Source organism: Dreissena polymorpha, chromosome 12 (assembly GCF_020536995.1).
Source record: "Dreissena polymorpha isolate Duluth1 chromosome 12, UMN_Dpol_1.0, whole genome shotgun sequence".
Lineage (NCBI taxonomy): Eukaryota > Metazoa > Mollusca > Bivalvia > Myida > Dreissenidae > Dreissena > Dreissena polymorpha.
The window spans coordinates 42,349,679-42,375,079 of NC_068366.1; the positions used below are offsets into that span (position 1 = coordinate 42,349,679).

Here is a 25,401-nt window from a genome sequence, read left to right on the forward strand (position 1 = left end):
AAAGGACACAACAGGCCCAACCATGCAGCGAAATGGAAGTCAGCTGGCAGGTAGTCCGGCCAAGAACAGGTTGAAGAACCCAGACTACTGTGGAAAAACATTCCTCAGAAATCTGCTCTATGTTTTCAACATAATCTTTTTTGTGAGTATGTGTTGGATAATTATGTCATTAAAATGTATAAATTAAGAAGTAATGAAGAAAATAAAATAAAAGAAAACTGTTGGATAAATTTTTGCACTTCAGCTGGCTGGTTTTCAGGTATCAACTTCTTATGTAAAAATGTCAGGAATAGGTCTACCTTATCATGTATACACATTATATAAACTTGTCTCTGTCATAATTTTCCAGGTGTCTGGACTTGCTTTTCTGGGAGTTGGCCTGTACGTGATGTTAAATCGTCATTCGTTTGTGAGCCTCCTTGGCGGGACTATGTTCCCCGTGACGACTTACATCATCCTGGCAACTGGGGCCATCATCTTTGTGATGGGAGTCATCGGCTGCATTGGGGCCTGCCAGGAAAACAGATGCCTTCTTTTTACAGTATGCACTATAAGGCCTTGATAATACCTAGTTAGTTCACATTCCTAGTTGGGTTGGTTCCTTAAAACTTCATTGAATTTGTCCTGACTAGAAAGTAACATGTTTTGTCATGACTTTATTATCATAAAATAATGTACTGTATGAGTTTTCCTTTTTATGCTCTCGGATCGAATGATCGGAGGTATATTGTTTTACGCCTGTCTGTCTGTCATTCTGTCTCCAAACTTAAACCTTGTTTAAACTTATTGTCTAAATTTTTTGCAATAACTTTTGCAATATTTAAGATAACAACTTGATATTTGGCATGCATGTGTATCACATAAAGCTGCACATATTGAGTGGTGAAAAGTCAAGGTCAAGGTATCCTTCAAGGTCAAAGGTCAAATATATTGCTTCAAAGCGGTGCAATAGGGCGCATTTTGTTTCTAACAAACACATCTCCTGTTAGAATATGGTCATTTCACAAATTTAATAAATTCCCATCTCAAATGTTTTCCAATTAAAAAAAGTTTCCGACTCTAATATTCTTAGTTTTTAAAGTGTTCAACTAATTTTTCGCAATTTGTAACAGTGTGGAGTCATTTTTTTCATTATTTTGAAAAGTCCACAACTTTTTTCTCACATAATGGGAGGTGGGGGAGTCAAGGTTGCACAGCATAGATAGGAAAAAGCCCTGGTACTAAGTTATTTTGCAACATTTATCTATAATAATAATATTTTATCCGATATAATCGGATATGATCTAAATATTATTTTTGAAGATAGCACAACTAGAAAAGTGTCTGTCTTAGTATGTTGTTTCCTAATCTTAAAATGTAATTAACACAAACCAATTATGCAAAAAAAACTCACATTTTAAAAATATCAATTTACTCTTCTATAGCTCAAAATCATGTTCTAATAGCTGCTGTAAAGGAGCATGAATAGTAAAACATTTTGTTGTTGTGCAAACAGACACATTTTTTGATTAACAAACAAAACTAACAAGAACTTTGGAAATGCTATCAATTGCTAAACAATAATGTCAATAAAAAATACCTAATGGAAATTAATGTACAAGTGTGTCACATCTAAAATGTAATTAATGGGAACTAATGGCGACAGGATAGCATTTTTTCAATGTATACGTGTATTTATGCACCAACTATTAAAATTGAAACTAAGAGGTAAAAACCTGTGTTCCATATGCCTTGTATCCTGTGTTAACACGTGTATTCCTGTGTTCCAGTATGCCTTGTATCCTATGTTAACACAAGTATTCCTGTGTACCAGTATGCCTTGTATCCTGTAATAACACGTGTATTCATGTGTTCCAGTATGCCTTGTATCCTGCGTTAACACGTGTATTCCTGCATTCCAGTATGCCTTGTATCCTGTGTTAACACATGTATTCCTGTGTTCCAGTATGCCTTGTATCCTGGGTTAACACGTGTATTCCTGCATTCCAGTATGCCTTGTATCCTGTGTTAACACATGTATTCCTGTGTTCCAGTATGCCTTGTATCCTGTGTTAACATGTGTATTCCTGCATTCCAGTATGCCTTGTATCCTGTGTGAACATGTGTATTCCTGTGTTCCAGTATGCCTTGTATCCTGTGTTAACACGTGTAGTCCTGCATTCCAGTTTGCCTTGTATCCTGTGTTAACACGTGTATTCCTGTGTTCCAGTATGCCTTGTATCCTGTGTTAACACGTGTATTCCTGTGTTCCAGTATGCCTTGTATCCTGTGTTAACACGTGTATTCCTGTGTTCCAGTATGCCTTGTATCCTGTGTTAACATGTGTATTCATGTGTTCCAGTATGCCTTGTATCCTGTGTTAACACGTGTATTCCTGTGTTCCAGTATGCCTTGTATCCTGTGTTAACATGTGTATTCCTGTGTTCCAGTATGCCTTGTATCCTGTGTTAACGCGTGTATTCCTGTGTTCCAGTATGCCTTGTATCCTGTGTTAACACGTGTATTCATGTGTTCCAGTATGCTTCATTTCTGTTGCTGATCTTCCTGTTGGAGGCTGTAGCTGGGGTGCTTGCGTACATGTACAACGGAGTGGTGAGATTTTGTTATGGTTCAATTGGTTTCAAGATAAGAAGAAGTCTGCCATTTGTGTGTAGGCAACTTGCAATATTAAACTTTTTGACTGAAGATAAAAAAATGTATGCAGCCCTGCATTGCATCATGTAAAGACAATTTTTAAATTCCAAAATATTCAGGTCTCCCTTCAAAAAGAGAGTATATAATTTTTTTACAAAGGTCCATGTATGTAACTTTAAATTGCAAAATACATGTAGAATGCAGCTGATAAACAGAGCACCTTGTGTCATTTTACGGATATATTAAGCAGAAAAAATGTAGATTTTCCAAAATAATTGCCATTTGCGGACATTTGTTGCCATAATTTGTATTTTGTCGCCATTGGCGCCAATGGCAATCTACAGCGGTAATCCTGACAGACCATATAACACCACAGAAATTGAATATTGATAATTCAGTAAAATGTTTTTGTCCAAGACACTAAATATGCTTTGTGTGAAATGTTCATATTGAAACCCCTTAACGTTTTAGGTCTCCTGGACCCAGAGTCAAATGTCTGAAAGTATATCTGTATATAATGACTCAATTAATATGTGTTCTTGAAAGTACAGGGTTCGACATTAACTTTTTTTACAGCAAGACCGTCGGACCAGCTCCTCTTAAAATGTACTAGCCCAAACCTGATGTCTACTAGACCATAAATGACATAGCAAATGAACACAATTGTGTCATGTAACCGTTTAATCAGGATTTATCAGTAAATAATCAGTTAACACCAGATTTTTTATGCATAGGGTAAAACAATAAAATAACCCTTTTTTTTGCTTTTCTTCGTCAAATTCAAGCCATGGGAACTGACTTGATTTTTCATCTAGGATAAAATTGACGTTTTCATGTTTCTTCATATTTACGTTTCGTGTCAGTTAAGCGTCGGATTCTTTTTTATTAACTGATTTGTCAGACAAAAATCCGAACTTGAACAAAGTCATTCTTTAAATTACATTATCTTGTCTGCTACGCAAAAATGTTTACATTGACGATACCGATTTTCGATAGAAGTCGTAAAGTCATGCTCTACAGTTTTAGGACACTGCAGAAAATACTTAATATTCATGACAACTTGACTAATTGAAACAAGCAATTTCTGCAGGAAGCTCTCCTTTGCGTCTAAAGATAGCGATGAATCATATGAATGCTCCGCGTTTATTTAAATATACTAGTTTTGTTTTAATGTAAATAACGGATACAAAAGTAATTTTACACATTAAAAGTAAAGGTTTTCACAGCAGTTATTTATAGTTATATGAATCAGTATAGATTTTTTTTTTATTTATGTACGACCAGTCGGACAAGCTAGCCATCAGTTTTACTAGCCCGACCACGATCTTACTAGACAATGTCTGTCGGACGTGCCTTAGTGTCGAACCCTGAAGTATCTGTAGTTGTTCTTTATGAAGCAAGTATTGTTGGGAGTTTTTGCTCTATTATCTATACCATAACATCCACGATGAATCTAAGCATTTTCTGTATTTAGATACATGAAGAACTGACAAGGAATCTTAATGAGACAATGATGCAGAAGTACAAGTATGACACAGCTATCACCAAGGCCATTGATGACATGCACATGGAGGTACTCATCTATTGATCTTAGTAGAAATTGAATGCATACAAGTCATATTAAATCTTTTAAATTTCTACAATATTTTGTTTCTGTTTACACTTTTGGCTCTGTTTGTTGACATTGCTAATATTAAAAGAACAGTATGTACTTCATGGTTAAACATTAGATTATTATAGCAAACATCAACAATTTTAACACCTTAGTTAGATGGAGTCTGTCGAAGCATTGTTTTTTATGCCCCCTGAAGGGTGGCATATAGTTTTTAGCTCGACTATTATATATGAAATATATATAGTGGAGCTATCCTACTCACCCCGGCGTCGACGTGAGCGTGCAAATGTTAAAGTTTGCGTACCACCCCAAATATTTCCTATTTCCCTTGACATATTGCTTTCATATTTTGCATACTTCTTTACCAACATGACCCTAACCTATAAACAAGAGCAGGCAACTGTATCAAGCATTTTGTAAGAATTATGGCCCTTTTTCCACTGAGAATATGCATATTATTGATACCTCTATGTTAAAGTTTGCGTACCACCTCAAATATTTTCAATGTCCCTTGACTTATTGCTTTTATATTTTGCATACTTCTTTACCAACATGACCCCAACCTATAAACAAGAGCAGACAACTGTATCAAGCATTTTGTTGAAATTATGGCCCTTTTTGTCTATGTAACTTTGAATTTTTTGTTAAATTTTGTGTTTAGATCCACTTTACTTCTAATGTATCAAGGCTATTGCTTTAAAACTTCAAATGCTTTCTTACTATCATGATGTTACTGTACCTTGCAAGTTGAATTTGACCTTGACCTTTGAATGACCTTGACTCTCAAGGTCAAATTAATAAATTGTGCTTAAATTGCCATAACTTCTTTATTTAACATCAGATTGATTCATACTTTGACAAAACAACACTTACCTGACATACCACAGTGGACTCCACCCAAATTCTGTTTTTTTTTTTTTTTAAATATCATTATTAAATGACCACACACCCAAATTATACCCCTCTCTCAATGATGGCTTACGTTCAACTGTCAAGCACTCAAATAGTCGAGCGCGCTGTCCTCTGACAGCTCTTGTTAGCTCACCTGAGCACAACGTGCTCATGGTGAGCTTTTGTGATTGCCTTTTGTCCGTCGTGCGTTGTCCATTGTGTGGCGTCAACGTTTGCCTTGTTAACTCTCTAGAGGTCACATTAATTTTATTGTCCAAAAAATCTTCATGAAATTTGGTCAGAAGATTGGTCTCAATGATATCTTGGATGCGTTCGAAAATGGTTAAGTTTGCATGAAAAACATTGCTGCCAAGGGGGGGGGGGGGGGTGGGCATATTTTTCCTTATATGGCTATATATGGCTATGGTAAAATCTTGTTAACACTCTAGAGGCCACATTTATAGTCTGATCTTAATGAAACTTGGTCAGAAGATTCATCCCAATAATAGCTTGGACGAGTTCGAAAATGATGCCAGTTGGTTAAAAAACATGGCTGCCAGGGGGCGGGGCATTTTTCCTTATATGGCTATAGTAATATCTTGTTAACACTCTAGGCGCCACATTTATTTTCCGATCTTCATGAAACTTGCTCAGATAATTTGTCCCAATGATATCTTGGATGAGTTCAAAAATGGTAACCTTTACTTAAAAACATGGCTGCCAAGGGGCGGGGCATTTTTCCTTATATGGCTATATATGGCTATAGTAAAATCTTGTTAACACTCTAGAGGCCACATTTATAGTCCAATCTTCATGAAACTTGGTCAGAAGATTCATCCCAATAATTTCTTGGACGAGTTCGAAAACTATGCCGGTTCGTTGAAAAAACATTGCCGCCAGGGGACGGGGCATTTTTCCTTATATGGCTATAGTAAAACCTTGTTAACACTCTAGAGGCCACATTTATTTTCCGATCTTTATAAAACTTGGTCAGAAGATTTGTCCCAATGATATCTTGGATGAGTTAGAAAATGGAAACCTTTGCTTGATAAACATGGCTGCCAAGGCGCGTGGCATTTTTCCTTATAAGGCTATATTTGGCTATAGTAAAATCTTGTTAACACTCTAGAGGCGACATTTGTTGTCCAATCTTCTTGAAACTCGGTCCGAAGATTCATCCCAATAATATCTTGAACGAGTTGAAAAATAATGCCCTTTAGTTGAAAAACATGGCTGCCAGGGGGCAGGGCATTTTTCCTTATATGGCTATAGTAAAACCTTGTTAACACTCTAGAGGCCACATTTATTTTCCGATCTTAATGAAACTTGGTCAGAAGATTTGTCCCAATGATATCTTGGATGAGTTCAAAAATGTTTAGGTTTCTTTAAAAACATGGCCACCAGGGGACGGGTCATTTTTCCTTATAAGGTTATATATGGCTTTTGTAAAACCTTGTTAACACTCTAGAGGCCACATTTGTAGTCAAATCTTCATGAAATATGGTCAGAAGATTTGTCAAATTGATATCTTGGATGATTTCGAAAATGGTTACGTTTGCTTGAAAAACATGGCTGCCAAGGGGCGGGGCATTTTTCCTTATATGGCTATAGTAAAATCTTGTTAACACTCTAAAGACCACATTTATAGTCCGATCTTCATGAAACTCAGTTAGAAGATTCATCCCAATAATATCTTGGACAAGTAAAAAAATGATGCCGGTTGGTTGAAAAACATGGCCACCACGAGGGCGGGGCATTTTTCCTTATATGGCTATATAGGAAAACCTTGTTAACACTCTAGAGGTCACATTTATTTTCTGATCATCATGAAACTTGGTCAGAAGAATTGTCCAAATGATATCTTGGATGAGTTTGAAAATGGTTAAGGTTGTTTTCAAAACATGGCCACCAGGGGCAGGGCATTTTTCCTTATATGGCTATAGTAAAACCGTGTTAACACTCTAGAGGCTACATTTATTGTCCAATCTTCATGAAATTTGGTCAGAAGATTGGTCTCAATCATATCTTGGATGAGTTCGAAAATAATTATGTTTGCTTAAAAAACATGGCTTCCAAGGGGCGGGGCATTTTTTCTTATATGGCTATAGTAATATCTTGTTAACACTCTAGTCTCCACATTTACTGTCCGATCTTCATGAAACTTGGTCAGAAGATTCATCCCGATCATATCTTGGATGAGTTCAAAAATGATGCCGGTTGGTTGAAAAACATGGCTGCCAGGGGGCGGGGCATTTTTCCTTATATGGCTATAGTAAAACTTGTTAACACTCTAGAGGCCACATTTATTTTCCGATCTTCATGAAACTTGGTCAGAAGATTTGTCCCAATAATATCTTGTTATCTTAGGTGAGCGACTTTGGGCCTTTCAGGCCCTCCTGTTTAACTGTCCGTCAGTCCGTCTGCTGTCAGTCAGTCAATCCGTCCGTCCAAAAAATTTAACCTTGGTCATAACTTTTGCAAATTTGATGATAGCATCTTGATATTTGGCATGCATGTGTATCTCATGAAGCTGCACATTTTGAGTGGTTAAAGGTCAAGGTCATCCTTCAAGATCAAAGGTCAAATATATGGCTTCAAAGCGAGCAGAAGGAGGCATTGTGTTTCTGACAAACACATCTCTTGCTTAAGTATTAATTAGTAAATCACTAGTCAATTTCATATTGAAATTTATTGTAAATACATCCATAATTATCAGTACATCATGTATATACATTCTTAGTTACCAGTAAATACATCCATAATTATCGGTCCATGTATGTACATTCTTAGTTACCAGTAAATACATCCATAATTATCAGTCCATTTATGTACATTCTTAGTTACCAGTAAATACATCCATAATTATCGGTCCATGTATGTACATTCTTAGTTACCAGTAAATACATCCATAATTATCGGTCCATGTATGTACATTCTTAGTTACCAGTAAATACATCCATAATGATCAGTCCATGTATGTACATTCTTAGTTACTAGTAAATACATCCATAATTATCGGTTCATGTATGTACATTCTTAGTTACTAGTAAATACATCCATAATTATCAGTACATGTATGAACATTCTTAGTTACCAGTTAATACATCCATAATTATCAGTACATGTATGTACATCCTTAGTTACCAGTAAATTAATGATGCAAGAGGTTAACCGGTTAACATACCGGAACGACCAATTAACCGGTAACATTTTCGGGAAAAGGTTAACCTGAATAAAAAACATGAATGTGAATTTTCATTGAATGATTCGTACGATTTTACTTTTTGCGTGCCACTTACTGCCCACTTGCGCTGGCAACTAGTTAGAACAACATGCCGCACCATTGACGGTAATAAATAATGTGTCAACAAACAAAGTAATAAAGCAATAAATCAGTACCTTTGTGGTTACAACAGGGAGAATGTTTTGATAATTGGCGCTATTGTTTGTTTTTTACTCGCAAAAATTTAACTAGGGAACTACAGGGTGTGTGGGCAATTAGCAAAGACTTTATTGACACGTTTAGCTAACTCCGATAAAATCAGTTAAAACATTGGACAAATTATATCGATATTTTGTTAACAAATATCCAACACTGATTGCTCTAAAAAATAAAATGTTTATGAGTAACAATAAAAAAATAAAATGCATTCATAGTTAAAAACTTGTCGAGTTGACGTCGCATTTGTTTTATCAGAAATTAATATTGTAATCAGTAATTTACTTCATCACTGATGCAGCTACTAACGTTTCTGGTAAGTTTTATCTGAAAAAGCCATTTTTAAAACTCATTCAATTTATTAATATCAATAAAAAGTTATTTTAAGAAAATAAAAATCATCAGGGTGAAAGTTCTCAAAAACTTGTTACCAATTCACGCAACCGAATCAGTCACAAGCTACTGGGCGAAATCATTTTCTTTACCAAATGAACACTGTTGTTTTGTGCATGTTCTGCATATACACATTTGTTTGCTGATTTTTAGCGAGGCTGTTTTCGGAGAAAACCCGAGGTATTGTCATAACCAGCTCGTCCGCCATAGGGGTCGTGCTAAAACCGTAACATTGGCTCTAAAATCAAAGTGCTTCCACCCACAACTTTGAAACTTCATATGTAGATGCACCTTGATGAGTTCTACATGCCACACCTATTTTTGGGTCACTAGGTCAAAGGTCAAGGTCACTGTGACCTCTAATATAAAACTTTAACATAGGCTCTAAAATCAAAGTGCTTCCACCTACAACTTTGAAACTATATATGTAGTTGCACCTTGATGAGTTCTACATGCCACACCCATTTTTCGGTCACTAGGTCAAAGGTCAAGGTCACTGTGACCTCCAATATAAAACTTTAACAAAAACCTTAACATTGCCTCTTAAATCAAAGTGCTTCCACCTACAACTTTGAAACTTTATATGTAGATGCACCTTGATGAGTTCTACACGCGCCACCCATTTTGGGTTCCTAGGTCAACGGTCAAGGTCACTGTGACCTCTAAAAAAACAAAAAACAAAAATTTCTGACAAGCTTTCGCAGCCGAGCGTGGCACCCGTTATGCGGTGCTCTTGTTTTCAACTGTGATATAGTATTGCATTAGCTTAAAAAGTATTTTAAAACATTTTTATACTAAGTTAATTTTATAATAAGAAATTAAAACACAATGAACAAAGCACAATATTGTGAGTGATAAGATCTGAACGTAATATATTTGGCCCAACCAAAAATATATTAATGACATGTAAACATGAACATTTCTTAATACTTATAACTTATATGCTTTAACGGAGGAAAAATAAATACACAATAATAAATAAATTATTTAAATGCATGTTATAATAAATTGATATTTAGAAATTGATATGTTATCAACGCGTGCGATTACATTCTTTTTTATAGAGTACATGTACGAGCGGTGTGACTATACTAAAGGTTTTTCGGTTACCCGGTTCATAACTGGTTACGGCAAACGGTTAACTGGTTATTTTTTTTTTGTAACCTCTTGCATCCCTACAGTAGATACATCCATAATTATCAGTACATGTATGTACATCCTTATTTACCAGTAAATACATCCATAATTACTTGGGATGGGAACTACAATTATTAATAAGATGATAATTGGCTTACAAGAGGGGGGTATCTGGGGAGGGGTAGTGTCTAAAATGGTTTTACCTGTCAGTTTGCAACAGTGTTAATTCTTTCAGTGCGGGAACCGAATTTTGAAGGCCTTTGCAAACAGTTTGGATCCAGATGAGACGCCACAGAACGTGGCGTCTCATCTGGATCCAAACTGTTTGCTATTCTGATAGTATTCTTTGAAAAAAACGAAGAAAATGCTAATTTTAGAAATTCAGCAGACGACATTTTAGCAGACGACAAATTTCCCAGCATGCAACAGTGTTAATATACTGTGTTCGATCTATTCGCATTGTAGTTCAGGTGTTGTGGCTCGGCATCATTCCAAGACTGGCAACATTCAAAATGGCTGCAGGATGGTAACGATCAAAGAAAGACTCCCGACAGCTGCTGCATCACCCCCGGAGAGATGTGCGCTCTCAGAGACCATCCATCCAACATATATTATCAGGTGCTCTAGATTATGGCCCATGTTAGGTTAGGTTGTTATTTCAGCTCAGATGAGTTCATTTTTTTGTCGTAAACTTGTTCAGCATGTAAATGATGCATAAGTATTATGTGCTAAAAGTGGCCTAGCAAAATAAATGGTTATTTGTCCATTAGATATCCATTCTTTGATTGTTTCAGGACTCAAGTCTTAAGCTCTTCTATTCACTGAATTGTCCGATCTATACTGCTCACCAAAGTGCATACCTATACTGCTCACCAAAGTGCATACCTAATTGATAAGATAAGGTCACTGTTTCTACCACAGGTATTCAATTGAAACTTTACGCATCTGTTTGGGGTCATTTTGTGACGTTACATAAAATGTTCTCTGATCTTGACTGGGCCAGTATTCACCTTGCCATATTCAGACTTAAGAATAAATAATAGACTAAGAAGCATTTCAAATCATACATGCTACACCTGGTGATTATGTCAATAACCAAATATTTCACATGATGAATGATGACAATGGAGAAGGTAAATCTTATGTTTTACTTCTTGCATATATCAATCTAAAGAATAAGTTTACAAATTGTTTGGTTTTTAGTTACTGTCCCTGGTACTTAGCTTTATTATGCGCCTTTTTGTTCTCACGAAATTTGTTAAGGTAAATTGGCAACTTTGACTTAATTTATCATTAAAGCTATTATGGCATTTATGTAACACTCAACATATTTTGATGTGACATTAACCCTTAACCACTTATATATGTATTTATAAGCATTTGTAGTTCCCTAGAAAGTTATATTTAATTTAAGACCTCTCTTACAATATTCAAGTTTTGAAGGCTTCATTACCTATATACTTATGAGCAGCAAACAGCATAAAACCTGAACAGACTTCAAGTTACTCGCAGACTGTTCTGGTTTTAGAAGTTTGTTCAGGTTTTATGCTGTTTGCACATAGCAATTTTCACTTTGCTTCTGAGTGGGAAAGGGTTAAAAATATAATATGTATGATAATTAAATTTATAAGCTATTTATATAAAACTTTATGGATGATGAAATGCACCATTGAAAAAATAATTAAAATAACCTCATAAGCTGACAAAAAAGGCTAAAGAAAAATTAGAGCCATACTGAGCTCTGAGTTTTTGTAGATGTATGTGTCTTTGTCATGCTTGTTATTTCTGTTTAGGATATAATTTGTTCTTTAATTATAGGAAGTATCATTTGTATGTGACAAATGCATTGGAAAACATTCAATTCCTACAAATGTGAATGGGTTCTTATAATGTTATTGTTAATAGGGATAGGGCTTATCCTGGTTGATTAGTTTCTTCTCTTAAACTAGCTTATTTGTAGCCTGTGGCTAAGGTGGCAAATTTCAAAGTAAGTCTTGAGTGAGTTATGAACTTTTATGAGTTAAAAATTGTAAACATTTTTCCGTCCCCAGGGCTGTACATACCGGTTGGAGCAAGTCACCAAGGAATCTCTGCTGCTTATCGGCGGCATAGCTCTTGGCTTCTGTTTCATCGAGATCTTCGGCATCATCTTTGCCTGCTGCCTCATTCGTAAGGTCAAGGAGGCAGAGTTTCGCTACTGACAGGAGGGGAAGGTCAAGCTACGCGTGCAATTCAGGCCCAGATCTGATTTCTTAAACTAGATTGCTTCCTATTGAATATAATCTAAAGCATGTTGTGCAGTAAAATTTTAATGTACAGGTATATAATAGTTGCTTTTTATTAAGTGTATTTGCTTTTACTGATTATGTCTTTTTTGATATGTTGATTTAAACTTATTAAACTGCTATTTTGGATTTTCTTGGGACGTAAAGCTTAACAAAATAACCATTTTCTTGCATAAAGACACTGCACATTTTTATTATACTCCAGAAAAAATCATAATAAGGTCTTATAATATTATCATTTGTACAATCAAAGTGACTTAAATGAATCAAATCCAAAAAGCCATTTATAAACAAACAGTAATTTAAAAGTATGGTTGATGTATTTTTTGGTGTTTAAATTACTTTCTGTTTTCTCAATGACTACTGTTGAAACCTAGGTAGACTTCCTGTGAAGAGTTTTTATGGTTTGTAGTTTAATTCATCATTAAATTGATATGACTTGTTTAGCTCACCTGAGAACAATGTGCTCATGGTGAGCTTTTGTGATTGCCTTTTGTCTGTCATGCGGCTTAAATATTTGCCTTGTTAACACTCTAGAGGCCACATTTATTGTCCAATCTTAATAAAATTTGGTTAGAAAAAAAGATTCGTCTCATTGATATCTTGGATGAGTTCGAAAATGGTAACGGTTGCTTGAAAAACATGGCTGCCAGGGGGCGGGGCATTTTTCCTAATATGGCTGTATATGGCTATAGTAAAACCTTGTGAACATTCTAGAGGCCACATTTATTGTCCGATTGTAAAATTGTTCTCAACACCTTAGAAGCCAAATTTATGGTCTGATCTTAATGAAACTTGGTCAGAAGATTTGTCCCAATGAAATCTTGGATGAGTTCCAAAATGGTTCTGGTCTGTTGAAAAACATAGCCACCAGATGGTGGGCCATTTTCCTTATATGGCTATGTATGGCTATTGTAAAACATTGTTTTGACTCTAGAGGCCACATTTATTGTCCCATCTTCATGAAACGTGGTCACAAGATTTGTCCCAAAGACATGTTGGACGAGTTCGTAAATGATGTTTGTCGGTTACAAAAAACATGGCCCCCAGGGGGCCGAGGATTTTTTCCATATATGGCAATATAATACTATTTTTAACCCTTTAAATCACTCTAGAGGCCACTTTTATTGTCTGCAATGAAACTTGGTCAGAAGATTTGTCCCCAGGATATCTTGGACAAGTGGGGAATGGGTCCGGCTAATTGAAAATTATTGCGAGGGGGCGGGGAATTTTACCTTATATGCCTTTAGTAAAAACTTGTTAACACTCTAAAAGTCATATCTTCCATAACACTTGGTCAGTACATTTGTTTTAATTATTTCTTTGATCAGTTGGAGAATAGTTACGTTCTGTTGAAAAACATGGCGACCAGGGATCAGGGAATTTGTCCTAATATAGTTATAGTAAAACCTTGTTACCACTCTTAAAAGTTTTTTTTTAGTTCACTCTGTATTAAACTTTGTAAGAACATTTGTTCTAATGATATCTTGGGGCTGCACTGAGCAGGTAAGTTTGTTTGTATCTCAGGTAAGCGACTTTGGGCCTTTCAGGCCCACTTCTTTCCATTTAGCTTTTTATATTACAAAACCAAAGCTGACTTATAAAAAAACACAAAAAACATTGTAGTTAAGAACATCAGTGCTATCAATGCTGTTTTAGTGGTTCCCAACTTCCAAATTAACTGATGATCCTTGTTAAGGTAAAGGTGTTGATCATTTGTATCTTTCTTTGTGTAAATGCATGAAAACAGTTTGATCAAAGGAAGAAGTTAAAAGCTATTTTTTTTTTTTATGCTGTATTATTTGTTAATTATGTTTATTTTTAGCATACAAAATAGGATTTAAAAGTTGGTATTACAGATATGCTTCCTCTCCAATGATCAAAAAGCTGTTAACCTAAATCAAGCTAAATTTGTGAAAAATGTAAGTATCTTACACTATCTGTTTCTGTCTTGCTAAAATACATGGACTGTTGTGCATTTTAAAGGCAATCTTCTTATGAAGAAATGCATGCATTGCATTTTTGTATAGGTAATTAAAATATTTGGTCAGTTTAAACACAGCGCTTTCAAGAATACAAAGCACCCAAATTGAACTATAACCGGATATATGATGCTAGATCAAACTGTGTTCCTTAGGGTTTCTATTCAACTGCAGTCAGCCAGTCCCCCTAATTTTAAATGTTGATTGGGAGCCCAGATTATAGCTGATCCCATGCTGTTTGATAGAATTTAACTTTAAATACCACAGTTGATTTTCGTCCATTTTGTGTTTCATGAAATAATACCCTTTGGTGTACATGTATAGAGTAAGTGAATCATATGCATTAGAAAACAGGTGTAGTTTTTTGAAGCGTTGGAGTGAACTAGGCAAACGTCTGTTGTTACTAGTTTAAGTTTGCATGAAGTACACTTTCATATGTAGCTTATCACTGCTAGCTTGACCTTCATTTTTTCATGCTTGTAATTTTGTCGTCATTGTCGTCTGGGTCATATAAGACAATAATATTGTAGATATACCATTTTAAGTACAGATATTGCAGTAAATCTTATAATATGTTTTCATCTTCTAATCATGTACAGTAGAGTTCTTAAGTTATTAACAAAAACTGTTAAATGATCAAACATAATTTCAATTTATATGGATCATCATGCTGAAATGTGGATCATCAATAATCAATTACATCACGTTCTTTGATGCCTTGAATACCAAACAATTTTTTTTAGTTTTTCAAATCTTCAGATCTGTTATATTTTGTGTTAGTTTTGATGTATTGATGTCTTTTAGTATTTTCAACAATATATCAGCATGTGAACTGCATTTGAAAAATGAACTTTAAACTTTAATATACCAAATGTGTTTAGTGTAATCCTGAACAGTCTGCTCCATGTGTGCATCAAGTGTGTGAACAGTCTGCTCCAGATGTGCATTAAGTGTGTGACACTGCTCCATGTGTGCATTAAGTGTGTGAACAGACTGCTTCAGATGTGCATTAAGTGTGTGAACAGACTGCTTCATATGTTCATTGAGTTTGTGAACAGTCTGCTCCAGATGTGCATTAAGTGTGTGACACTGCTCCATGTGTGCATTAAGTGTGTGAACAGTCTGCTCCAGATGTGCATTAAGTGTGTGAACAGACTGCTTCATATGTTCATTGAGTGTGTGAACAGACTGCTTCAGATGTTCATTAAGTGTGTGAACAGACTGCTTCAGATGTTCATTAAGTGTGTGAACAGACTGCTTCAGATGTTCATTAAGTGTGTGAACAGACTGCTTCAGATGTTCATTAAGTGTGTGAACAGACTGCTTCAGATGTTCATTAAGTGTGTGAACAGACTGCTTCAGATGTTCATTAAGTGTATGAACAGACGGCTCCAGATGTGCATTAAGTTTGGTTTTCTTAAGGCATGCAGTGTACAAATGAAGTACTGGTAGAACGTTTTGATTTAGTGGCAAAAATAACAGCTTCTTAACTGGTCATACGAAAAGTTACTTATGTATGCTTGTATTGTTTCAGTGCCAAATTATCATTTATCCATTAAGCGTTAAAATTGTTGATAGCATGTGGCCTTGCATTATCATAGTACTGTGTAATTTTGTGTATTATAATAATATTATTTTTTGTATTTTGTATTAATATGATATTATATTCTTTTTTCTTATATTATTTATGCATATAATTATTCAAGTATTTATATATAAAATAAACACATAACATTTTATTGCATATTGATATTAATTTGAAAAGTAGATGTAAAAATAAAACACAACTATACAGATTTTCAACAGTTTGTTTCAGAATTCTATTTTTCTTTAAAGTTAAAACCGAATGCAGTACACAAAAGTTTATAAATGTTTAAATGTTCATCAGTTTTTTGTCAATGACAATTTAATCATTTAAATGTTAATTTTTGTTTAATAATGATGCTTGTACATTCCTTTTGTGTTATTTAAACTGGCGAATTATAGTTTTGTGTATTACCAATAGATTGTAAAAATTTGAGTTTTCTGTAAAGAGAAAGGCACTTATTAGCATGTTTAATGTTTTGGAAAACCCACATGCTTAGAGTAGATAAACATTTAGTGGTAAAATACAATTTGACAAGATATTTCCCCTTATCAAGTAACTTAACAGACAAACAAATAAATCAACAATCTAAACACATAGCTTTCAAAATAAGACTTTTGCCTATCATATCCATGAACAACTAATCCATATTTGAACTGTTAATGGCAATATTTCATTTTCAAGAATCTCAAATAAGCTTTAATGTCTCTGGCTTACATTTTCAGAGGTAATGTATTTTCAAGGTCAGTTGGGTTAACAAATAAATTCTGGCTTTTATGTGGCATATAAAAGAATAGTAAATAGCACTTTACAAAGTGTATGTCCTTGTTTTATTGCAGATAGTTGTTTAATAAAATGTGTATCATTTGCTTATAATGTGTTATTTGTATTTCTTATTGCCAATTTAATATTGTAAACGTTCAACTCTTTAACTCGTTCTGTGGATTGATCTTAATTAATTGCAATTAAATTTGTAAGGGGAAATGCCATCTAAATTGAGAATGTAACTGAGGTAAATGAACAATAAATATTTGATCATCTTTACAGTAATATTCTTATTTCAGTGCTCAGGTCTACTTTTCTTTTAAATTTGATAATAAATAATTTTGTTTTAAAATCATTTGATAGCTGTTTTCAAAATTAAAAGCAAACTGCAGTGTAGCAAATTGTTTCTCTAAAAACTGAGAAATGGAGAAACACAGAGTAATATTTACTGTGGCAAAACAAATGGTTTCTATAGAAACATGTACCTGTTTCTAGTGAAACATGGAGCAATTGCGAAACACCAATCATATATACATGTATTGAATGTCTACCTTATGCCCAAATATGAGGGCACAACCATCTCTCTGCTTTTAATAATACTGCATATCATTTAGGTATGGTAAAGCTGCACTTATTAATATAAAAACGAGCAATATTAACACAAAACTAGTTAAATTAACAAATAATTCTGTACAAAGTAAAATATTTTTACTCAGTTAAACTACATATTCCATTGATTAATTTTAGAAGTAGATCTACATTTAATTTTAATGAAGATATTACATCTTTAACAAAGCAAACCCTGTATTTATGACAAAACAGTTCGTTAGCAGCGTTCATTTACATTTTATGGGAGCACGTGCCCAGCGCATGTTTAAGGTGCACTAAAACGTGAAGCATTTACAGATCGGATTATAACTTATCAAGAAATGCGATTTTTATACGCCCGTATAAAATACGGGACGTATTATGTGAAACCCCTTGGCGGGCGGGCGGGCGGGCGGGCGGCGGGCGGCGGGCGGAAGGCATCACTTTGTCCGGACTCTAATTCAAATTGTATTCATCCGATCTTCACCAAACTTGGTCAGCAGTTGCATCTAGTTGATATCTAGGCCAAGTTCGAATATGGGTCATGCCGGGTCAAAAACTAGGTCATAGGGTCAATAAGTGCATTTTCAAAGGGGCCACTTTGTCCGGACTCTATTTCAAATTGTATTCATCCGATCTTCACCAAACTTGGTCAGCAGTTGCATCTAGTTGATATATAGGCCAAGTTCGAATATGGGTCATGCCGGGTCAAAAACTAGGTCATAGGGTCAATTAGTGCATTTTCAACGGCGCCACTTTGTCCGGACTCTAATTCAAATTGTATTCATCCGATCTTCACCAAACTTGGTCAGTAGTTGCATCTAGTTGATATCTAGGTCAAGTCCGAATATGGGTCATGCTGGGTCAAAAACTAGGTCAAAGGGTCAATTAGTGCATTTTACTTTGTCCGGACTCTAATTCAAATTGTATAAATCTTATCTTCACCAAACTTGGTCAGTAGTTGCATCTAGTTGATATCTAGGCCAAGTTCGAATATGGGTCATGCCAGGTAAAAAACTAGGTCATAGGGTCAATTAGTCCATTTTCAACAGCGCCACTTTGTCCGGACTCTTATTCAAATTGTATTCATCCGATCTTTACCAAACTTGGTCAGTAGTTGCATCTAGTTGATATCTAGGTCAAGTTCGAATATGGGTCATGTCGGGTCAAGAACTAGGTCATAGGGTCAATTAGTGCATTTTCAACGGCGCCACTTTGTCCGGACTCTAATTCAAATTGTATTCATCCGAAACTTTTAAACAACTTTTTATCCTGCGTCAAAGTGGTATGGGGGTATAAGTCACATTCAGTGACAAAGCTCTAGTTCAAGTTGATATCAATGCATATATATGAATATATCAGTTATATAAGTTGTTGTTGTTTTTTTTGCTTATTTCCAAAACAAATACATCAATCATCAGTGTATCATCTCCAATGGCACACGAATCGGGCGTATATTGCTCCGTCATGCGGCGCTCTTGTTTTTTCATTATATAAAAAATACAAAATTGGTATAGTTCTGCATACAAATTTGAATAAACCGTTTTAATTTTTAAAACGATTTGTTATCGAGATCTACAAGTCTTTGTCTACTCGGGAATCTTATTCGCATTCAAGGGCAAGGTCGAAGTCAATATGTATGAGCATCCTTGTCATTGCAACGAACGAGCGCAATCCTTCTAGTGTGATTAAGATAATTTATAATAAATACAAATACACTTCAAATCTGCTTACAAAAGGTATCTTGTGCAAATGTCTGCGTATAGAAGTTTACAATAAAGATCTACGTTTTCAAACGACCATTTTTCGGAACCGCCGCTCCATAAAATCAAACGCTTCCTTTCAAACTTGATTTTTACGAATAACTTGTGCACGGTGCCTATACCACGTGACTTTTTAAGATCTGTGTGGGGAGTTAAATGTCAACAAAAGCACGACAAAGGTAACATTTCTTAGGATAACTTTTTTAATATGTCATCATTTTCAATGGGATAAAGTGGAGAGCCCGCTCATTCATGAGAGTTTTCTATAGGTATCATGATTTTGTAAAACAAATGAATATTTTTTCAGTTAAGTGCAACCGCGCGTTTGAACGGTTAGAAAAAGGTAGGATCAGTGTGGGGACATTATTTTATTATGACACAGAAACATCACCTCTCGTGAAATAAAGCAATAAACTTTATGGGCGGAGCTTACACTGTATCATTTTGCATTCTTTTTTCAGGTTTCTTTCATATATTTATGAAAACAAAATCAAGAAAAATATTCTAACAGTATTTCGGCGGTTCCGAAAAATGGTCGTTTGAAAACGTAGATCTTTATTGTAAACTTCTATACGCAGACATTTGCACAAGATACCTTTTGTAAGCAGATTTGAAGTGTATTTGTATTTATTATAAATTATCTTAATCACACTAGAAGGATTGCGCTCGTTCGTTGCGCTCGGGCTCTCCACTTTATCCCATTAAAAATGGTGACATATTAAAAAAGTTATCCTTAAAAATCTTACCTTCGTCGCGCTTTTGTTGATATTTTACTCCCCACACAGATCTTAAAAAGTCACGTGGTATAGGCACCGTGTTGTGGGTTGTTTCTAATAAAAAATAACGCCATATATTCGCCCCCAGACACGACATTGAAAAACTTCAAATATAGTCACCATGTAGAAAACATTAACTTGACTCCAAATCAATTATTTCACGGCCGTTAATCACGGGCCCATCTCTTTTTTTGAGATCAATTCATGAACGAGCAAAGGTTTCTTCCGATGTGGCGCTCAGGCCCTGATGTTTTGAAATTTCACGGATCATTTTAAACAGGAGATTAGGTTTTATATGTTTTTTTCAAACATATTTAGCATTATTTAAAAAAATCGAGCAATATACCGGTAGTGCCCTTTGTCTGTGTGACGAGCACAATACCCAGCCAATTAAATCGCTAATTACGTTAAACGATTGCTTTGAACATGTACAAGTTTTTTTTGTGCATGCACAAAACATCGGCTTCTAGCCGAACTAATAAATGCGTTTGCATTTTTTTCAAAAAGAGATGGGGCCAATGCCAAGGACATGGCGCTAAGAATAGGACGTGGCGCCAATGCACATGTATATCTATGTTTAAGTTACATATTGTATGTACTGGTTTCTATTATGTTTTCATGACTTATATTTATATTTGTAAGTTGGCTACTTCAGCGCATTTCAGTCGCTTACGTTTTTAATTATAGTAGCTTTCTAATAATGCCTCGATGGATTTAAACGTTCGTCTGTGTAAGATAAGAACATTAAACATGTATAATTAAAAAAAATACGGAAAAATACCAGACTATCATTATTTTTTATTTGATAGTGGGAAAAGCAACCTATATGAACCTAATTAAGATTCGTTGACCTTGGCCTTTTAGTGAATTAAGTATTTCGATTAAGTGTAACCAATCATCGTTTCAAGCAGAAGTATTATCTTATATTTATTTCGTGTATTATCATACTTTATACAAAATGTTGTAGATGAACTATTTCGATAATGTTGAGAATAGTAACACAGGAAAAACTCATCGAAATGCTTTAAAAAATCCACCATGCCACAATTTATAAAGTTCTGACGCTTCTCGATAGGTTATGAATGCATATTTTCGTACATTTTTGGATTAATTATTTTTCGCTGAATCGCACTACATTGCCCGAGTTTTTAACTAATGTGACACATGCTGATTAAAAAAAAACTTTTAAAAAACAACATATAAAACCAAAAAAAATATCAACACAATTGTAAAACATCAGGGCCTGAGCGCCACCTCGGCAGTTGCATTGGCTCATTCATTAATGCATCCAGGGCCCTATAAAAATGTTGTTTTTTTAAGGTAGCTGGCGCATCTCATCCCTGATGCATCTCAAAAAGAGAAGTGGCTCCTGGAATAAACGGTCGTGACTGTAATTAACTGAGCGATATTAAACTGCGTTATCAGCTCTAGTGTGGAGGCTGCCACGTTGGCGCAGTAGTTGCTACCTCCGCGTCTAACCTCGGCAACCCAAGTTCAATTCAAGCTCCATGATGCTCGTGGCTTCGGTAGTGGTCAACATACTGGACATGTGAGGTTTTCTACTTCAGGTTCACCACACATCACAGAACCACAATAAAATACAAATATAGATCTATTAAGGTACATATAGCTAGCTGTTAATGGCAGCTTTAATCAACACAATTCATTCCAAACTTTCGTTCGTAAAACAGTTTTAAATTCTATTAAGTAGTCCCTGAGTGCTGGGACCGGGGGGGGGGGGGGGTAACTTCTTATATACGGGTATATAGCGGTGTGCCAATTTTATGGGGTGTGTTTTTCGACAAAAATTATAGATATGGGTATGGTTTTGAGCATCTAAGTATAGATATGGGTATTGAAATCAGAAATTTGCTTGTATATAAATGCATATAGCTTTGAAAGTATCAGTATCAAAATGGGTATGATAAATGTCATTCTCGTATATAAATGGATATCAAAAAGTAAATTTCAGTAGCGGGAAAGATATAATAGCAAATTCAAATAAGTATACTGTATTGATATGAAAGAGATTAAAATTTTAGTATGAAATGTGTCCACTTTATCAAATTCTTGTATTTAAATGGGTCCAGTTTATCAAACTTCTTGTATTAAAATGGGTCCACTTTCTCAATGCTTTTGAAAAAAATCTTGTATCAACATATGGGCCTACTTTATCAGAGTTCCGGTATAAAAATGGCTCACATTTCGGAAATCTCAGCGGGACACCCCTACCCCACAGGTGGTTAGCGTGTGGCTATGATATATATATTTGATAGTGAATTTTTTTTTTCAGAAAAGTTAATTTTTCGTTATAATATGATTATTTATCATTCAAAATGATGTTTTCACTAATTAATAGCATAGCCACACGCTAACCACCTGTGCCCTACCCTAACATTTTGGAAGTTACCCCCCCCCCCCCCCCGGGGCTGGAACACACTCCGTGTCTTATTAACTTCGAATTGCAAACTCACGCGCTCACGTGCGATCGTATGCTAATCGATTTTCGATAACGCGTTCGACACTCGGTTGATAAGAGACATTGTCTAAGTTAATCGAGTACTCCCTTGCTGTCAAATCACGGCACTTCCATATTATCAAGGAACGTAATACACGAACTATTGCTTCATCGAGAATAGTGACATTTTCTAGTGGACTATCCGTCTATACATGGGATGTATAACTGTGAACGTAGTGGCTATGTCAGACACAAAATCAGCGAGTCGTGACCAAGGTATTTCAACAACATCTAATGACAGAGAACTGAAAGATGTGAATCTTAACAGGGGAGCACTTTGGATGGATATACAAAACCAATAGGTACTGTAAGCTGATACATTCATCGCCATTTGGCATGATTTCGTATTGTCATTAATACATGTATCTTACTATTAGTATTAGTGCTTATGGAATTGTAACATTAAACACTATTTCATCTAGAGGTCTGTTAGGAGAACAAGTGGCCCTTTGCAAAAATTGTCTTAATTAAGCTTATTCTTGTATTGTTTCAGATATTAGTGAAGTTAAACATATTATTACCTTGCAATTTTAAAACTTTATTTTAAACATAAACGTTTATTTTTTGGAAATGTACAGGAAGTTTGTATATCGGAACTACTCGACCTTTTGCAGAATACAGAGACAAATGTATTCAAAGCTAATGCCACGTTATTACAATTGCTAATAATAAGTTTTAACATGCAAGAGTCATGACCCGCGTGGTCAATATCAGCGCATAACCGTAGTGCAAATATCCGTTAACTCCACCCTCATTCTCTGAAATTCATTCGAAAGGCGGAGCTAGGCAAGTGCTATTATGCAATTGGTTTAGCATATTGAGTTAGACAAAGGAAGCCAACTGTATTAATTGGCAAGAAAGTGTTGTTTCATATGGCTTCTTGACAGGAATCAGGAAGATTGCTTAATGCAATGTCAAAATAGAGTGAAAACGCACGGGGAGAATTCAAAGTGGTCGCAAAAGACAAAGGTCGCTTAATTCCAAGATCCATCCACAAGATTGACTGGATCTACATGTATCTATTAATTGGGGAAAGTGCATGGATTTTTGGTTGGATGAAGTGTTTTATGAATTTTAGAATAATGGTAAAACAATAATATAATGTGCAATATCATACCATAATGGTTTTACAAGACTAAGACTATTACAGCATATTTTGAAACCTTTTTTTTACACGAATATCAGTTTTTTTAGAGCACTGGAAATGAGAACTTCTGGATATAATTTAAAGCTGTTTGCGAGCAACATTTGAAAATAAAAATAAATTATTACAATAACATGAACTGTAAACTGTGAAACCAATTGTATTTGTTGGTCACTCATTGTCCTGGACATTTGTTAGTCTAGCTGTTCATCACAAAATCGAAGTTAATGGCTAAGGCACTTTCAGTCCAAAGTCTTGTATCAAAATTCTCAAAAATAAGACCCAACAAATATCTCTGATTTTCTGAAATAGACAAAATTCAATGAATCAACAGCATTGTGTTTTGTATTTATTATGATTATTTAAATGAATTATAAATTTATGTTTTGGCCATTTCAGTTGATACAAGGACGACATATTATTTAAGTGCAGGGGCTTGCAGTTTATGAGGATTTTAAGAGGTATGAGGTGGCAATTATGGGTAACGCAAGTGGAAAAGAAAATCAGCTTGAACAGCTTGACCCTCTAACAGACCTAAAGAATTCTAAAGAAAGATCTCAGGACATGCAGCAAGCTACTGGCCAAAAAATGGGTGCTAAGAATATTGAAGATGATATCAATGCTGAGCTAGAATTAGCAGATGCTGGCATCACTGATGATCTTAAAAGTGGAATAAATAATAACAGAGATAATGCTGATGAAGCTTTATGTAAGGATGAACTTTTGATTAAACCTGATGAATCTTATGAGATAGGGAAGGCTACAAATGTTGCTGTAGATGTTGTAGATGCAGGCAAAGATGATGTGGATGTAGCCAGTACTTATTCGCTTTTCATGGCAAAGAAGGACTTTCGCTACTATTTTCAGCATCCGTACAGCAGACTTGTAATTGCCTATCTTGTAGTATTCTGTAACTTCCTCATTTATGCTGAAGATCCAGTGGCACACAGTCGCAAAGAATGCCTTATACCCATGATTGGAAATGACGTTGCCTTCATCTGCACGAGGTACCCTCCCAATGCCTGGAGCCTGCTGAAGGTAGCATTCTGGTTGGTCGGACTCATTGTGGGGCTCTTTCTGGGAAAGCTGTTTGTACATGGCTTCCTTTTCAGTAAGTATTATTACATGGATTTTTTATTGTGTATCGACATGTCGTGGACATTGGTGTATAAGTTCTTGGCATCACGTCTTACTTGTTTGGAACATTAAACAAAATTTCTGGGTATATTTTAGATTTTCTGTTGTCTTTTTTTCCGTCTGTTTGTGTGTCTTTTTATGCCCCCCTTCGAAGAAGATGGGGTATATTGCTTTGCTCATGTCGGTCTGTCGGTCAGTCTGTCGGTCCGTCCACCAGGTGGTTGTCAGATGATAACTCAAGAACGCTTGGGCCTAGGATCATGAAACTTCACAGGTACATTGATCATGACTCGCAGATGACCCCTACTGATTTTGAGGTCACTAGGTCAAAGGTCAAGGTCACGGTGACCCGAAATAGTAAAATGATTTTTGGATGATAACTCAAGAATGCATACCCGGCCAACAGGGCGAACTCTAACAATATAACTGAAGCAACTGGTCTGTTATCCTAAATCTATAATTATCAGTCCAATGAAACATCAATCTTTGAGTGAAATAAAGTGGATCAGTAAAAATATTATCAAAATATGATTTTTTTTAAATATTATGTATATAAAATATTGTGTTAATGTTTAATTTTGTTGATTAATATAAATATAAGCAGGACAGGGCAGGTAATAAACTATTATATCTTTCTTATATACATGGGAAACAAATGCAATAAGTTAAAATTTCATGTTTAATGAATAGAGGATATCACCCCCCCCCAATTTTTTTTTAAACATATCATAAATACCCCACTCCACATA

General features: G+C 35.2%; 2 protein-coding genes and 1 long non-coding RNA gene across 3 annotated transcripts in view; all 3 read left to right on the top strand.

Moving 5' to 3' along the window:
* The window catches only part of LOC127853070 (CD151 antigen-like), a 28,710-nt gene extending 11,873 nt beyond the window's left edge, over positions 1 to 16,837 (top strand). Inside the window, exons 2-7 of the mRNA XM_052387197.1 lie at positions 5 to 142; positions 350 to 541; positions 2,518 to 2,592; positions 4,109 to 4,207; positions 10,575 to 10,727; positions 12,161 to 16,837. Of these exons, the coding sequence (XP_052243157.1) occupies positions 23 to 142; positions 350 to 541; positions 2,518 to 2,592; positions 4,109 to 4,207; positions 10,575 to 10,727; positions 12,161 to 12,310 (789 nt within the window). The 5' untranslated portion in view covers positions 5 to 22 and the 3' untranslated portion in view covers positions 12,311 to 16,837. The remainder of the gene's footprint in view (positions 1 to 4; positions 143 to 349; positions 542 to 2,517; positions 2,593 to 4,108; positions 4,208 to 10,574; positions 10,728 to 12,160) is intronic.
* An 898-nt stretch (positions 16,838 to 17,735) lies between these two features.
* LOC127853072 (uncharacterized) lies at positions 17,736 to 18,684 on the top strand. The gene is made up of 2 exons (XR_008036425.1): positions 17,736 to 17,877; positions 18,034 to 18,684. It is a non-coding gene; the product is annotated as an uncharacterized LOC127853072 (long non-coding RNA).
* Positions 18,685 to 22,278: 3,594 nt separating this feature from the next.
* Positions 22,279 to 25,401, top strand: part of LOC127853099 (transmembrane protein 117-like) — a 30,076-nt gene continuing 26,953 nt past the window's right edge. Inside the window, exons 1-2 of the mRNA XM_052387303.1 lie at positions 22,279 to 22,673; positions 23,915 to 24,626. Coding sequence (XP_052243263.1) covers positions 23,993 to 24,626 — 634 coding nt within the window. The 5' untranslated portion in view covers positions 22,279 to 22,673; positions 23,915 to 23,992. The remainder of the gene's footprint in view (positions 22,674 to 23,914; positions 24,627 to 25,401) is intronic.